This window comes from Gouania willdenowi, chromosome 24, assembly GCF_900634775.1.
Source record: "Gouania willdenowi chromosome 24, fGouWil2.1, whole genome shotgun sequence".
Lineage (NCBI taxonomy): Eukaryota > Metazoa > Chordata > Actinopteri > Blenniiformes > Gobiesocidae > Gouania > Gouania willdenowi.
The window spans coordinates 24,707,241-24,723,245 of NC_041066.1; the positions used below are offsets into that span (position 1 = coordinate 24,707,241).

General features: G+C 38.3%; 2 protein-coding genes across 3 annotated transcripts; one reads left to right on the forward strand and one right to left on the reverse strand.

The window, feature by feature from the left end:
- Positions 1–511: 511 nt before the first annotated feature.
- Positions 512–7,485, reverse strand: exoc8 (exocyst complex component 8). Its single transcript, XM_028439501.1, has 4 exons — positions 6,241–7,485; positions 4,209–4,462; positions 3,119–3,367; positions 512–1,179 (listed from the first exon to the last, which is right to left on the reverse strand). Exons 1-4 carry the CDS (start codon positions 7,385–7,387, stop codon positions 775–777), a joined length of 2,055 nt encoding a protein of 684 aa, XP_028295302.1. The 5' UTR covers positions 7,388–7,485; the 3' UTR covers positions 512–774.
- Positions 7,486–9,004: 1,519 nt separating this feature from the next.
- sprtn (SprT-like N-terminal domain) lies at positions 9,005–14,036 on the forward strand. Of its 2 annotated transcripts, XM_028439510.1 has the most exons (6): positions 9,005–9,493; positions 10,295–10,394; positions 10,466–10,594; positions 11,616–11,853; positions 12,724–13,259; positions 13,338–14,036. In XM_028439510.1, exons 1-6 carry the CDS (start codon positions 9,177–9,179, stop codon positions 13,503–13,505), a joined length of 1,488 nt encoding a protein of 495 aa, XP_028295311.1. In that variant the 5' UTR covers positions 9,005–9,176; the 3' UTR covers positions 13,506–14,036. The 2 variants fall into 2 exon arrangements, with proteins under 2 accessions (XP_028295311.1, XP_028295310.1); XM_028439509.1 differs by having other exon boundaries at positions 12,724–14,036.
- Positions 14,037–16,005: the final 1,969 nt, after the last annotated feature.

Here is a 16,005-nt window from a genome sequence, read left to right on the forward strand (position 1 = left end):
ATAAAAAAAGAAAGAAGTGCTTCCATCCAGGGTTGGGACCAATTATAACTGTAATTGCATGATTGGTAATTAATTACAATTATGACATAATTGAATTGGGAAAATCTGTTGCAATCATGAAAAAATTCAATAAATAATAATTCAATAAAAACTTTCAATTACAATTTAATTAAAGACAAACCTGTGGAACCACGTTACAGTTCTATGGCTTACACATACGTAGTGATTTATTATTAAAATATGTTTTATATTAACTTTTTCTTTAGGATCATTGTACTATTTATGGGTATAGTGACAGAAAAAAGGCTCAGACACCCACACCAAATATATTAATACTAATATATTCATTGATTAGGAAGCCTAACAAGGTAACCAATAGATGAGAAACTAATTAGATGATAAATAATATCTATTAGTGTATTTTACAGCTGATTTAGGGCCAGTTAGCATTAGAGATGCTAACAGAAAGCTAACACAAGAAGAAAGTTAAGTTTTATGGATTTATTTATCAAAGGATCAGTAATTATGATTATTTCTAATAAAATTTTAGTAATTGAGAATGTATTTTTAATTTACTTTTGAGGGAAAAAAATAATTTCAATTGGAATTGGAAAAAATGCCGTCATCGTAATGGTAATTATGTTGTAACTGAGCCCAACCCTGCCTCTATAGATAAATCCTGTCCTGGAGCCATTTGTGTTTCTTTAAATCAATGAAGCTTAAGGCAGGTTTGAGGGAGTCAAAGTGCTTTAAATAGTCTTTTCTTTTTTTTAGTCACACCAGAGACGTGGTGCTCTCTGGGTTGACCCGCACCGGCCTGGTGCTCTTCCTCAGGTCCTGGAGCTGCTTGGCGGGTTTGCCCACGCCCTCCTCGAACCTGCGCTCCACCACGGGCAGCACGGTGTCGTGGAGGAAGCTGGCGTTCTGCACGATGAAGGCCTTCTTCTCCGGGTCCTGCTCGCAGCGCAGGCTGTAGTCCACGTGCTGCACGGCCACCAGGATGATCTCCCTCAGGCTCTCCAGCAGCACCATGTGCAGCTCGGGCAGGTAGAGCTTCAGGCCTTCCTCCAGGAAGCTCATCATCTGCTTGGTGAAGGCCACCAGCGTGTAGCTCAGGTTCACCCAGCAGTCGTCGCCCGTGTACGCATCGAAGCTGATGCTGCAGCCGCGCATTTCCTCCTGTGCAACACAAACATCAGCAAACATCTGTCCGTCAGGGTTGGGGTCAATTATAATTGTAATTGCGTAGTTGTTAATTACAATTAAAACAGCAACATTTTTTTTTAAATTACAATTAAATTCTAATTGAGTTCAGATATTTAATGAGGAGGCAGGAAGCATTGCTATAGCTAGGCTAATGCTAAGTTAGTGCTAATGCTAGGGTAATGCTAATGCTAGGCTAATGCTTTTGTTAGGCTAATGCTAGGTTTATGCTAACACTAAGCTAATGTTAATGCTAGGTTAATGTTAACGCTATGATAATGCTAACATTAGGGCAATGTTAATGTTAGGCTCATGCTAATGCCAGGTTTATGCTAATGTTAGGCTAATGCTAATGCCAGGCGAATGCTAATGCTAGGATAACGCTATGCATTCTCTTCAATGTAAATATTCTAGTTGACTTTGTAATTGCCATGAAAATTCGATAAAAATTGTGAACCAGTTTTATGTACAGTTCTACACATATGTAGTTAATAATTATTAAAATATGTTTCATATCAAATTTCCCATATTTGAAAAATATATATAAATCTAGGGGCATACTGACACAAACAAGGCTCAGACATCCACACCATAAATATTAAAACCTATATTTTCATAGATTAAAAAGCCTAAAGGTAACCAATAGATAAGAAATAAATTAGATGATTGACATTTGTTTTTAGTGTATTTTACAGCTGATTTAGGAACTGTTAACATTAGATATGCTAACAGAAAGCTAACACAAGAGGAAGGCTAACTTTTATTGGGTTATTTATTTCAGGCTCAGTAATTGTAATTAATTGTAAAAAAAAAAAAAAGTATTTTAATTGTAATTGGAAAAAAATGTTGGTCACTGTAATTGTAATTGAATTGAACATGGGTAACTGAAAACATAATTGAAACTAGAAAATGTAATTGAACCCAACCCTGTCAGCCTTTATCAATTACACCGGGAATAGAAGACAAAGAACTACGTCAGCAGTCGTAATCTCAGGTGTGCATTTAAATAAATGAAATGTTTCAAAATAAAACTTTTAACAAAGAAAAATGTATTTCCTGCAGCTCGCTCCTCTGCAGACAAATTTAACTACAGTACTGGCTTAATTATGATGTCATTGTAATTGATAAAACATGTTGCTGTTGTAATCATAATTTAATTGTAATTGAGTTAAGATAATTGACTTTATGATTGTAATTGTCATTAAAATTCTATAATAACTCAATTACAATTTAATTAAACCCAAACCTGGTAAAACACTTTACAGTTCTGTCTGACACATACGTAGTTAATAATTATTAAAGTATGTTTTATAGCAACTTTACTTGTCACTTCTTTTGAGGATCATTTTATCATTTAGAAAAAAATATATATATATTTACAGGTATACTGACAGAAAAACGCCCAAAACAAAAATATTATTACCAACATATTCATTGATTAGGAATCCTAACAAGGTAACCAATAGATGAGTAACTAATTAGATTATAGATCATATCTATTAGTGTATTTTACAGCTGATTTAAGACATGGGTCAAACTGACCCGTTAGCATTAGAGATGCTAACAGAAAGCTAACACAATGTTTAGTTAATTTTTTTTTAAATTAAAGGCACAGTAATTGTGATTCATTGTAATTGAACTTTATTAATTGCAGTACAAGCATAACTGTAATTCGCTTTCAGGGGAAAAATAAGAATTTTATTTTAGTTGTAATTGGAAATAATGTCAGTCACTGTAATCATAATTGAGTTGTACTTGAACATGAATAATTGAAGACGTAATTGTAATTGAAAGATGTAATTGAGCCCAACCCTACTGGCTTGTAATGGACAAGGAAGTAAATTCCATGATTTTAGTTCCTGGTCATGGAAAGAGAAAAGTGAAGCGGACAAAGACAACGTGGAACGAGACCCACTTTGAGTTTAGCCAGAGCCTCGGGGGTCATCAGGTTCATCCTCCTCCACATTTCCTCAGAGTTCCTGTGCTTGGTGGCTTCGATGATGATGTCCTTGTAGCTCAGCAGCGCCGCCTTCACGTCTTTGACCAGAAGCGACTGTAGGGTGAAGGTCAGGTCCAGGCCGATCTCCGTCAGCTGCTGGCAGTGCTCTTTGGCTACTTTCACACACTCGGCCGCCGTGGACAAGCTCTCCTTACTGTCAAACACCTGCACAGGGACGCACCTCCTGATCAGCTGCTTTCATTAGAATCACACATTTCTGCTTGGTTTCCCCCATTTTAAATAATAATAATTAATGTAAATGCACAAAATGACAGAAAAAAATATGACAAAAACACAAATTAACAGAGAAATACACAAAAAAACAACACAAACACTTCATAGGACAACAAAATACGTCACAAAAGGAGAAAAAAAAATGCACAATGGGGCAACACAAATAAACAAAACGACTCAAAAAAACATCCAAAATTACCAAAAAAAAATACACAAAAGAACAATAAAAATACTTAGGACAACAAAAAGGAACACTTAGAGAGGGAAAAATACACAATGGGACAGGCACATTTCTTAACAAAAAGCAGCACAATGTTTGCTCCAGTATTTCAATACAAAATAAGCGATAAAATTAAAAAAAATATCAATATAGGCATTATTGTAATTTTCTATATCGCCAAAATAGAACACATCTATTCAAAATAATACAATTATGAAACAAAAAAAGGTTGCAAAATTCAATAAAAGGAATAAAATTAAAGTTAAAAGTAGTTTGGATAATATTTCAGCATCATTTAAAGGTTTGTTCCAATTTTCAGCTAATTTCAAATACTGGTATTTACTTTATATTTTTTAATCTAAAAAGCTTATTAAACAACTATAAATCAGGCTGAATGTTTCACTCCAATAGAAAACAATAGGATGTTTACAGGCAGTGGGGCCGTGTGACATCATCAATCACATGATTTCAAGATGGAGTGAAGATGTCGACATGTGGAATCAATCAGCCTGTGTTTAGTTGAATCCACACCAAAGAGCTGCAGGACGTTACCTGCTTACTGAACGCATCCACGAACATGCGCACGGCCGAGCGCGACCACACCACGAAGGCGGAGTAGCAGCCCGTGTTCCCAGAGAAGTCCATCTCAAACTCCTTGGCGGTCTCCAGCAGGCTAGTGAAGAAGATGTTGCAGAGCTTGTGGATGTAGAGGAGCGTGGCCCCCTCGATGCGTAGCTGCCTGATGGCCGTCTGCACCGCGGCCGCACGGTTCTTCAGGAACAGATCGCAGGCTTTGGTGGACTGGCCTACGACACAAACCATAAACCATACGGAATGTTATTCCTCTTCTTCTGATGATGATGGTAGATAATCAAGTGTAACATCAGGCTAATAAAGACGCTGTTGGTCAGAGATTCTTTCCTTCAAAAATTGTTATTTTTCTATTTTAACAGAGATTACTTCTGATTGGCTCATTTAACGTTAAGTCCCGCCTTTTCACAGTAATTATCACCTCCTTTAAAATTCCTAATAAGATTAATTCTAGTTTGTATTGTCTCATTTTTATTTAATAGTTATGGAATTACTGTAGTTTAAACCAGGGGTTCTCAACCTTGGGGAGGGGGTCGCAAGATCCCTTTAAGAAACCAAGCCCCTTTTTGCTTATTTTTACCCTTTTTCAGCAACTTCCACCAAACTTTCCATATATTAACCTATTTTCATCACTTTTTCTTGCCATATTTTTGATCCTTTTAATGTATTTTTGCTACATTTCTCCATTTCTGACACTTCTACATCACATTTCAATGACTTTTCTACACATTTTTTCCACTTTCCAGACATATTCAGCACTAATAAACCCTTTCTACCACTTTTCCACCTAATGTCACATATGTTGACCCATTATTGTCACTTTTAACCTCTTTTCACCATATTTTATGATTATTTTTGCCAATTTAACAACATTCACAATTTGTCATGCCCATTATTTGCCAGTTTAAAGTAATTGTTCCTACTTTTTCGATTAAATTACCCAACCCCTCCTCACCCCACTTATAAACCAATTTAAACCCCTTTTTTTTTTTTTACCACTTTTTGCGTCCGCTTTTAGCCATTAATTTACACTGAGAAGTGGTCGCGAGATAATTTTGAACAATTTGAGCTAATTTTTTTACCCTTTTTCTGCAACTACACTAAACTTGCCATATTTTAACCTATTTTTGTCACTTTTTCTTGCCATATTTTTTTATTACATTCAAATTTAACATCACATTTCAATGGTTTTTCTGCACATTTTTTCCACTTTCAAGACATTTTTGTCACTTATGAAAATATAAACCCTTTCCACCACTTTTCCACCTAATGTCGCACATGTTAAAGATTAAATCTATGATTAGGATTTTTTGCTATAGTTTCCAAAATAACAACATATGGAAAGAAAGAGTTTTTATGTTGATCGTGAGGATTTCGTCTCAACCTGTCAGTTTTTTCTTTTTCATAATAAAAGCTAAAGACGCACCCAGTCTGATGAGCTGAGACGGTTTTGTTGTGTTGCTTTAGGTAATATTGTATGTTTTTTACTGTATTTCTTTGTATATCTTACTGTAATTTTGCTGTTGTTTTGCATTTACTTTGGGGCAGCATACAATTAGCCACCAGTTGACAACATCTGTTATAACATATTATAAATGTTTTAAGAAAAGCTGAAATTTTAGGATTATGAGTTTTTCCCATAGTTTCCAAAATAACAACATATGGAAAGAAAGAGTTTTTATGTTGATCGTGAGGATTTCGTCTCAACGTGTCAGTTTTTCTTTTTCATAATAAAAGCTAAAGACGCACCCAGTCTGATGAGCTGAGACGGTTTTGTTGTGTTGCTTAAGGTAATATTGTATGTTTTTTGTTGTAGTTTTGTGTTTCTGGAGTATTTTCTGTGTTTTTCTAGTCTTTTACTATATTTTTTGCAAGTTTTTTGGTACATTTTAGTGTATTCTTGCTGTAAAAAGAAAGAGTTTTCATGTCAATTGTGAGAATGTTGTCTCTACGTGTCAGTTTTTCTCCTTTATAATAAAAGCTAAAGACGCACCTAGTCTGATGAGCTGAGACACAGCTCGACGAGTCGCTTTAGGTCCACCACGCAGTGACCGATCAGGAGATAACTCAAACACCAGCACCTCGGTCAGCTGCCGCACACGCTCTTCGACCTTGGCCTTCAGCTCCTTGACCTTGGGCGTGGCTGGCTCGTCCCTGAGATAGTCCTTGAGTTTGTCCAGCAGGTCCACGGCGCCCTCAAAGTCCCTTTGGGCGATGCACACATCCAGATCCTCAGGAAGCTCCTGGATCCACTCCAGACTGAGGTCCACGCTTTCCTCTGCGCCTGCCGGACCTTCATCGACTTCATCAAAAGGGTTGGTGGACGCCTCAGCTCGGACCGGAGACATCGGGGGCTCGGCCTCCTTCTTGTGTCTGTCTTTGGAGACCTTGTTCTTCTTAGTTTCGTCCAGGATCTCCAACCACTCCTTCTTGATCTTGCTGTTCTCCGCCTGGAAGATGCGGCTGTCGGGGAACATGAGGATCTTGAACATGTCCTTCATAGGGGGGTTGTCCTTGACATTGACCACGGCGAAGCTCTCCAGGTCGTAGAGGGCGTTGTACATGTACTTCACCGTGCCGCGCCGGTTCGGCAGCCAGGTGGCGATCAGCAAGCAGTCATTCATCAGGAAGGCGTGGACCTTCTGGATGGGAGACATGTTGTCCACGTCGAACTCAACCAGGTCCCCGTTGTAGACCAGGTGTCTCCCAGGTGTGTCCATGATGTTCTTCCCTCCCTCCACCTTCTCCAGCAGAGAGGTGAGCGTCCTCTGCTTCAGGTCCTCGGTCTCTTTAGGAAAAGCCGCCTGCATCTCCTTGGAGGTCTCGTCCTTGTCTGACATCAAGGCCTGCGTGATGCTCTCCATGATGCTCTTCTGCTCGGTCAGGATGTGGCTCAGCTGGTACATCTCACTCTCCAGGTAGGAAATCTCCTTGGCCGTCTCGATGAACTGTCGGTAGTTCTTGTAGACGTTTTTCTTCAGGTTTTGCGCCGTTTCGTCCGCTAAGTTCTGGATCTTCTGCCGATGCTCCTGCAGATCCCGGTCACCGTCCGACTGCTGCGAAAGCTGCTTCACGTAGTTCTGCGGGTCGAAATTGGGCGATTCCAGCAGCTTCCGTAGTCGGTTCCCCGTTTCTGACATTTTTAATCACCTGTGAATGTTTTTAGATGCAAAAAAAAAAGGACAGCATGTGGAAAAACAGTGACGGAGAAAGACTTCACCCAACATCCGGTAGATATCCAAACAGGAAGCTACGTAACAATCACGTGACGTCATAAAATACATTATAACACTCCAGACTTTAAATTTATCTTTATAATGAACTACAAAGCAAAAAAAACAGATATTTTCTAATTTATATTTGATTATTGTGTGTTTATTTTAAATAGTGAACGCACCCGAAAGTCACAGCAGAGGCTCACGGGGCGCATAGACTTCTGGGATATGTAGTTTAAGGTTCCAGAAAGATAGAAATGAACGTGGGCATTGCTTTGATTTGTATTAAAATAAAGGATAAAAGTAACTGGGTTTTTTTTGTGTGTAACTGAATTTAAATATTTGGCAAAATCTTTCATTCATAAATGTGGAGATTTACATTTTTTTTAATGATTTAAAAATACTTATATATACAGATATTCTTTATGCCTTCTGTTATTAATCCCCAAATTATTGGAATTTCGTCTCTTGCGTGACCTCTGATTTATTTTGAATTTAGTTTTTATCTTCTGTTTAGATTTGGATGTTATGTCTTAAATTATCAATCTGTATTTTTTGTTAATGTTATTATTTATATCCATGGATAGATGGATGCATAGATTGTCACAGATATTGAATATTCTTGAATATGTTGCATATTTCTGGTACATTTCATTTAAAGGATTTCAAAATATTATCCATCCCCAAAAAATCCTGACCAATAATGAGCAAAAAAATTGTGAAAAAAAGTTTGGTAGTTTCTGAGATCCTCTATGTAATAATAATTATTATTACTATTGCTATAAATTAGAAATTATTAATAATTATTATTATTATTATATAATTAATAAATAATAGACACAAATAATACAATGTAAAAAATAATATATATTATATAGTTATTGATAATAATAATAAAAGGTGGCGTTAAGCTGCTGATGGGCTCCAGTACAGCAGGTGGCGCTAATACAACTTTTGACAAGTGACTGATTTCTTGCTTGTTGTGTTAGTTGCTCTTTTTATCCGTAAATTATTACATATCCAAAAGATGAACGGAAATGCTATAGTACTGTACTGGACAGGTGAGGAAGAAAGCAGAGGAAGTGGGGAAAGTAAACAGATTTAATGACATCAGTTATGCTGAGGCAGTTAAAAGAGTAGAGAGAGAAAATGGAAGAACAAGCAAGCAGAGTCCAGAGAGACGAGAGGGAACAAACTAACAGTGGTGATCTAACAGAGAAATGATATCAGTGGGACATTACTATGGATAGACTAGTACTATTTATAGCATATGTTAGATTAAAATCATTGTGAAAGGAGCAGAGATGTTCTGAAATATGAAGGAGCTGTCATGGGAGGAAGTTAAAAACATGTTGAGAGTGAACGCAGAGCTAATGGAGGGAAGGTGTAGGGCCCTGTTGGACTCCTGGGGGTTCACTACATGACTGTGGGGAATTTCTGAGGGTCTAATGGGAGGAGGGAGGGTTATTTATTTATTTTATTATTTTTTTTTTGGAAGTTTTGGTCCTCTTAAATTCTGGTCCACCTAGATTCCAGTAGGTGGCGGTAATGCACTTTTTAAGTTTGCCAACTGCCATAAACCCCCCAAAAAGAAGAAGAAGAAAAGCAGGCGCAATCCTCGACGCGCGTTTTGATGTCGTCATTAGAAACAAGCTTCGTAACAGCGTTAGCTTCCTGCAGCTAACGTAAACAAAGCTGTTTTTACGTCGTCATCATGGACGCAGACCTGCTGCTCGCCATCCAGCTCCAGGAGCAGTTCGACTCCGAGGTCTCCTTTGTCCCACCAACCCCGTCAGAGGTTCCGTTTATCGGCCACACAAGCAAGAAGCGGAAGGTGGAGGTGACAGCGGGCGATGGGAGTGATGTAGACCCGGGATGGAGGCCTGAGAGACCGCTGTCCATCGTGGACGAGTCGTGGGAAATACTGGATCCCAATCCGGACGTCAGAGCCATGTTCCTGGAGTTCAACAACCGTTTCTTCTGGGGGAAGCTGAGCTGTGTGGAGGTGAAGTGGAGCCCCAGGATGACCCTGTAAGACCCTCACATCACCAGAACCCCATTATTAATTAATGAAGAATAAAAACAGTTTAAATAAAAGGAGAATCAGACGCACAACAGAAATACATGGAATATGAGAGTAAATAAACATATCTTATAGATATTTCACAATAAATGTATTTTATTGATGCTCTGGATACTAGTGCAGCATAATTTGGGGACATTTTGTGATTATGGTAAAACAATATTGCGATTTGATAAATGGTGTAATGACACTTGTTGCCTGGTTAACAAACATGCAGAGTATGGATTATTTAACTTAAATACACAAGTATAATGTATCTATATCGATGAAGCAAGGTGTTTCTGTGTGTGTATCTCTGCGAATCAGGCTCAGGTGCGTGCGTGTGTCAGAAAGTAGTAATTTTTACACTGACAACCTGTGTAGAGGCCATCCATGATTCAAAGCTACTGAACCTCCCACTTTTCTATAGCAATACATACCAGTTAAACAAATTAAAGCTTTTACAGTACTGGTTTCAATTTATTTTCCCCTGAAAAGGTAAAAAAAAAAAAAAATTTAAAGTGCAAAGACAATAATAATGCAGCATTACTGTAAACCTAAGGTATTTCTATATTTAAAAGAATATATATATATATATATTGTACAGTACTGTCAGAAAATAAAGGTATGTCTGCAAACAGTTTTGATTACCTTTAGATAAATGATGCAGCATTAGTAAATATCACAACAGACTAAGTCGTAGCAGCAAAGCCTTTTTTCTCCTCTTGCTCATATCAATGTCTCCTTCCTGTGGTGCGTTTCCGTTCCAGATGTGCCGGCATCTGTTCCTATGAGGGACAAGGTGGCCTGTGTTCAATCAGGCTCAGTGAACCTTTGCTGAAGCTACGACCACGAAAAGACCTGGTGCAGGTGAGGCTGGACCGCAGCAGGAAGGCCTGTTAAACATTCTTCTTCTTCTTCTTCTGCCATGTGCTCCACAGACTCTCCTCCACGAAATGATTCACGCGCTGCTCTTCGTCACCAAAAACAACCGCGACAGAGACGGCCACGGCCCCGAGTTCTGCAAACACATGAACCGGATCAACACGGCTAGCGGCACCAGCATCACTGTAGGTTTATCTACAGCAGGGAGGGGCAACTTTTATCACTGTGGGGGCTAAAAAAAAGTTGATTGTTCGATCTAAGGACCACATTATCAAAATCATTTAACTAAGCAAGACCTGTATTTGAAAAGTGGATACGTTTGCTCTTTTTACTAATGAAAATGAAAGTAATAATGCAGGAGAAACAGAAAACTGACCTTGACCTTAAATATGACCTTGAGTAAAGGTCAAGGTCTCACATTGAAAGGAAATGTTGTTCAATGGTACCAGTCTGAGCACTGTGTCTCAATGTGTGGCCAAGTTATAGAGAAAAAAGCATTTTTGTAGTGACGTCATGAACATTGACCCCTACTGATCTTTTTACTGGTAGGTCGTACAACTTCAGTCTAATTAATTAAAATACTCCACTTGAGATGAACTTTTCATAAATGTAAACATCAAACTTGTACGATAAATATTCGTAGACATATAGAACATTTTGGTTTTTGACACTTGATGCAACCTTGACCTTGACATTTTGGCTCTAAAAAAAGGTCGACTGCACATCGTTGACATTGTCCCTATGAGATGATATACATGTCATTAGTGCTGAAAAATAATAACTCCTACAAGAACAAGAAAAAAACAATCTGAGCAATTATACAGGAAAAAAACAGTTTGAGTTTTTCTGTCATTCTTTGTGTATTTTGTGCATTTTTGTCCTTTTTCTGTGTTTGTGTTCTGTTTTTAACATTGACATATTTTTTTAATCAACTTTTGTGTATTTTCATTGTTGTTTAGTGTGTTTTTGGAGTGATTATTTGTATTCTTGTTAGCCTTTTGTTGTCATTTTCTATGTTTTTCTGTAATTTTCTATGTTTCATGGAGTCATTTTGTGCATTTGTTGTATTATTTTATGGATTCTTAGATGAATTTGGTGCATTTACTTATTGAGGGCCACCAGTGGCCCATGTCTGATCTACGGCTACGCTGAAGTTGTAGCTACATCCGTGAGCAAAACACACACACACTCTTTTTCTCATTCCAGGTCTACCACAGCTTCCATGACGAGGTGAACGTCTACCGGCAGCACTGGTGGCGATGCAGCGGGCCCTGCCAGGACCGCAGGCCTTACTTTGGTTACGTGAAGAGAGCCATGAACCGGGCTCCGTCCTCACTGGACCCGTGGTGGGGGGACCACCAGAGGTCGTGTGGGGGGACGTACACCAAGGTGAAGGAGCCTGAAGGCTACGGGCAGAAAGGGAAGAAGAAGGAGAAGAATGCAGGTGAGAAACTTATCCATCTATTTTTAAAAAACACTTTTTATTTCACTTTATTTATTATTTATTGCACATTTCAATAATACAGCTAAACTCTCCTTTATTGCCACTATTAAAACCTTCAACAATAGTTTATTTATTCATCGGATTTAAAAACAAGAAAACACAAACCTAAAAGGTTTCAATTTAACAAAGAAACTTGGGAAAAAAGGAGCTTTTATATCAGTGGTGTCCAACAAACGGTCAGGGGGCCAAAAAGGGTCTGAGGGAAGCTTGATGCAATTTCAGACTGTTTCAAACATTAAGTTATGTATTATTATACTCCAGTAGAAATATATAATCTAAATTAATTCTGAATGTTTTTTTAATTTAAAGATGAATAAAATACTCATTACGATTGTTTTAAGTTTGTTTTTATTTAATTACTCCAGTGTAATCAGTGATATTGATTACTGACTACTTTAATTCATCTTTTTGGGCGTAGTGTAGGTAATTAACAATTTTCTTTACATTTAAAGCCAAAACATGAAGCGATTTCAGTTTTGTATTTATTTATCTTTTACTCAATTTAATTTGAAACGTATTAGTTTTTTTTTTTTTCTTTATTATTATTATTTATTTATCATTATTATTATTATTTTCATACATTTCTTGCTATGCGGAAAGTTGGAGGTCGTAAATGTTGCACATAAAGTTGGGAAGCCTGATTATTTTTAATTATTTTATATATTAACGTTTGTTTGTTTTTATTATTTAATCCTTCTCTCCTACATCTGACACCTAATGGTATATAAGACTTTAAGTAAAACTACACTTTTTACCAGTATAATTGTTAATGTGTTCATTCATAGTGACTCTGTGATTGGTTTTCTCCAGGTTCTGGGTCACATGACATCAGGAGCGTCGTCCCATTCAGCGGGAAAGGTTTCCTGCTCGGAGAAACGCTCCAGAACCAAAAAGCTCCTGATGTTCCAACGTCTTTCTTTCCATTTTCCTCTTCACAAAAAACTCTGGGCTCTCCAGTCCCCTCCCCTCCGGCTCCGAAGCCACCGGTGAAACGGTCCGTTAGCAACACGCGAGCGTTCGTCAACGTCAACGGATCCCCGGTGAGGATCCAGAGACCGACACCGAACATCCCACAGAAATCCATTGAACAGCTTTTTAGGAAGATGACGAGTCCGTCCTTGAACGCCTCGCCAATGACTTCCTGCGTGACTCAGAAACAGCCGAGTCAGCACAAACCTGAAAAACTGACTCATTCCAAGTACTTTGGTCAATCTGGCATCGCTAACAATGGAGTCGCTAACAACAACGCTAGCGGCACTGCGACCTCGAGGAAACGATCGTGGGACAAGAGCATCATCGACTTCTTCCAGAAACCATCAGACGCTAAACCTGAGGCTTCCTCCTCTTCATTTCCTCCGTCTGCTGCAGGACAACACAGCCACGCCTCTTCCTCCTCTTCTTCCTCTTCCTCTTCTTCCTCTTCCTCCTCTTCCTCTTCCTCCTCTTCATTTCCTCCGTCTGCTGCAGGACAACACAGCCACGCCTCTTCCTCCTCTTCCTCACTTCCTGCAGTGATGGTCAGCTGTCCCGTGTGCCAAACAAAAGTCCAGGATGCAAAGATCAACGAGCACCTTGATTCCTGCCTGTCCTGATGGAGCAGGACACTTTTACTGCCTTTCACAATAAAAGTTAGAAATGTATTTTTATGCACTTTTTTAAACTGAAGTCTCCAAAGTTAAAGCGTTCTCCTGTTCACTTCGCTGTAACACGTTTTTTTTAAAGCTCATTTTATTGTTACGACGTGTTTGCGGCTCAGGTTTCAACACATGCTCACGTTGTCTCTGCAGGGTGATCACATGACCCCAGTGCTGCTGCTGCATTGATGGCGTTGGTGAAGGTTCAGGTTTTTAATCGCCAAATAAAACTGTTTTCTTTGTTCTTTCCACATTAAAATGCTTTTTTACCTTTTCAACTGTTAAATCTACAATTCCCAACATGTGTACTTTTATTTTGAAGGGGGGTTGACCTATAAATAAAACATAACTTACCAAACTTTATCTTTGGAGTTTGTACGGAGATTAATAATAACATTTGCAGTCTTTGTTACAAAAAATCTGAATGTTAATTTCACTGCTTTTATTTTGGAATATGCTCAAAGAAATAAATGAAATTGTTTGATTTTACAATCATTGATTCTTTGATTTTTTTCTTGTAAAATGACTGGTGGGTTTTCCTTGTTCCTCAGAGCAGCTGCTGGTGGGGGTCAGAGGTCAGGGGGAGGGGGCGGGGCCACAGAATGCAGCTGCAGCTGAAAATCACAGATAACCAATGGGATTGTTTTCACCTCATTTGAACGCTGCCTGTCAGATGATGTCATAGAGTAAGTGTTCCTTTATCGGTGTGGGTGGGGGGGGCAGGTCGCCATGGTGATGATGTTTTGATTGTTCTCGACAGGTCTCCTTAAACGTAGCAGCTGTTTAGGATAAATTATTCATTACATTAGTGGGAGTAGAACCGACAACCTTTTCAAGCACTCAGATTATCACTACGCTTTAGGATTGATTTATCTGGTTTATCTTATCCTGACTCATTTCTTCTAATCTTGTCTCATCTTTTTCTCTGTTGTATTCTTTTTTAACTGTTTTATCTCATTCTGCTCCTTTCATTTCATCCTTTATCTCATCACTTTATCTAATCTCGTCCTGTCTTACGTTATCTCATCATACATCGTTTTATCTCAACCTCAGTCGTTGGCGTTATCTCGATGCCTTTCATTGTTTTTGGATAAAACAGATCGTTAATATCACAAAAGTTCCTTTGATCTCATGCAGACACAAAATAAACCTTTTAAATCTAATCATGTTTTATATCAAACAGACTTGTTTTAACCAAAGGCAGAAAAAAACTCCCCAATCTCTCTTTCCTGATGGAGATCCAACTGGTGCAGACGTTATTAGCTGCTGTTAATGAGAAACAGGAGAAAGTGTAATAAAAGCAGCCACATTTAATTAAGTTCCAGCTGCCTCGGCCTGTGTGTGTCACAGCACACGCTCGTCTCTCTCAGGCTTTGTGTTCGATTTCAAGGTTATAGTGTCTGTGACTGGGGGAGGAAGTGAGGCCCACCATCTGTCCTTTATGATCACACACACACACACACACACACACACACACACACACACACACACACTCATTCCTGTGTCGTGACCTCAAACCTCATCCACACACTCCTCGTCCTCTGTCACATCATCCTCTACAGCAGTGGTTCTCAACATGTTCAGCCCGTGACCCCTAAAGTAAAGGCCCCAGAGAGCGGAGACCCCCACTGTAGCATGAACATTGAAGAACAGTCATGTGGAGACAGGACCATCTATAAGGGGGAATAAAGGGGAGATTTTTGGGGTCCATCCATAAAGTCAGTAAAATGATGGTCCATTGTTCTATGAATCTGTGATAACCACATTTATTTATTCATCTGAATAATATCCACTGTTATCCAGTAATGTTTATTATTATTATTATAGTCATCTTAAAGATGGAAATCCTGGTTTTAATCACTAATAAAATGGTTCAAAGTGACCAAAAATGATGGAAAAAGAGGTGAAATGAGATTTTAAAAAACACAGAAATTAGTTAAAAGTTGTAAATTAGAGTGGATAAAAACAGACAGAAAAAGTGGTAAAAAGGGTTCAAAGTGACAATATTGGAACAATTAGTATATAGTTAAGTTTAAACTGGCAAATAATGGGCACAACAATGGTTAAATTGGCAAAACTAATCATGAAATATGGTGAAAAGAGGTTAAAAGTGACAATAATGGGTGACTACATGATATTAGGTGGAAAGTGTTTATAAGTGCTGAAAATGTTTTGGAATGGTAAAAAAAAAGTGTAGTAAAGGCATTGATGTTTGATGTAGAAGTGTCAGAAATGTGAGTAATGTAGCAAAAATACATTGAAAGAAGCAAAAATATGGCAAGAAAAAGTGATGAAAATAGGCTAAAATATGACAAGTGTGGTGTAGTTTCAGAAAAGGGCTAAAAATAAGCAAAAATGGGCTCAAATTGTAAATATAAATATATATATATTCTTAGTTTCTTGAAGCCATCTGGTGACCCCAAGGTTGAGAACCACTGTTCTACTGGAACAGGAAAGG

Excerpts from the sequence above, each read along its gene's own strand:
- sprtn (XM_028439509.1), top strand. The coding sequence starts at position 9,177 with ATGGACGCAGACCTGCTGCTCGCCATCCAGCTCCAGGAGCAGTTCGAC. Across the intron at positions 9,494-10,294 it reads TGGAGCCCCAGGATGACCCT|ATGTGCCGGCATCTGTTCCT; the intron begins GTAAGACCCTCA and ends TTTCCGTTCCAG. Across the intron at positions 10,595-11,615 it reads CTAGCGGCACCAGCATCACT|GTCTACCACAGCTTCCATGA; the intron begins GTAGGTTTATCT and ends TTCTCATTCCAG.
- exoc8 (XM_028439501.1), bottom strand. The coding sequence starts at position 7,387 with ATGTCAGAAACGGGGAACCGACTACGGAAGCTGCTGGAATCGCCCAAT. Across the intron at positions 3,368-4,208 it reads TGGATGCGTTCAGTAAGCAG|GTGTTTGACAGTAAGGAGAG; the intron begins GTAACGTCCTGC and ends GTCCCTGTGCAG. Across the intron at positions 1,180-3,118 it reads AGGCTCTGGCTAAACTCAAA|GAGGAAATGCGCGGCTGCAG; the intron begins GTGGGTCTCGTT and ends TGTGTTGCACAG.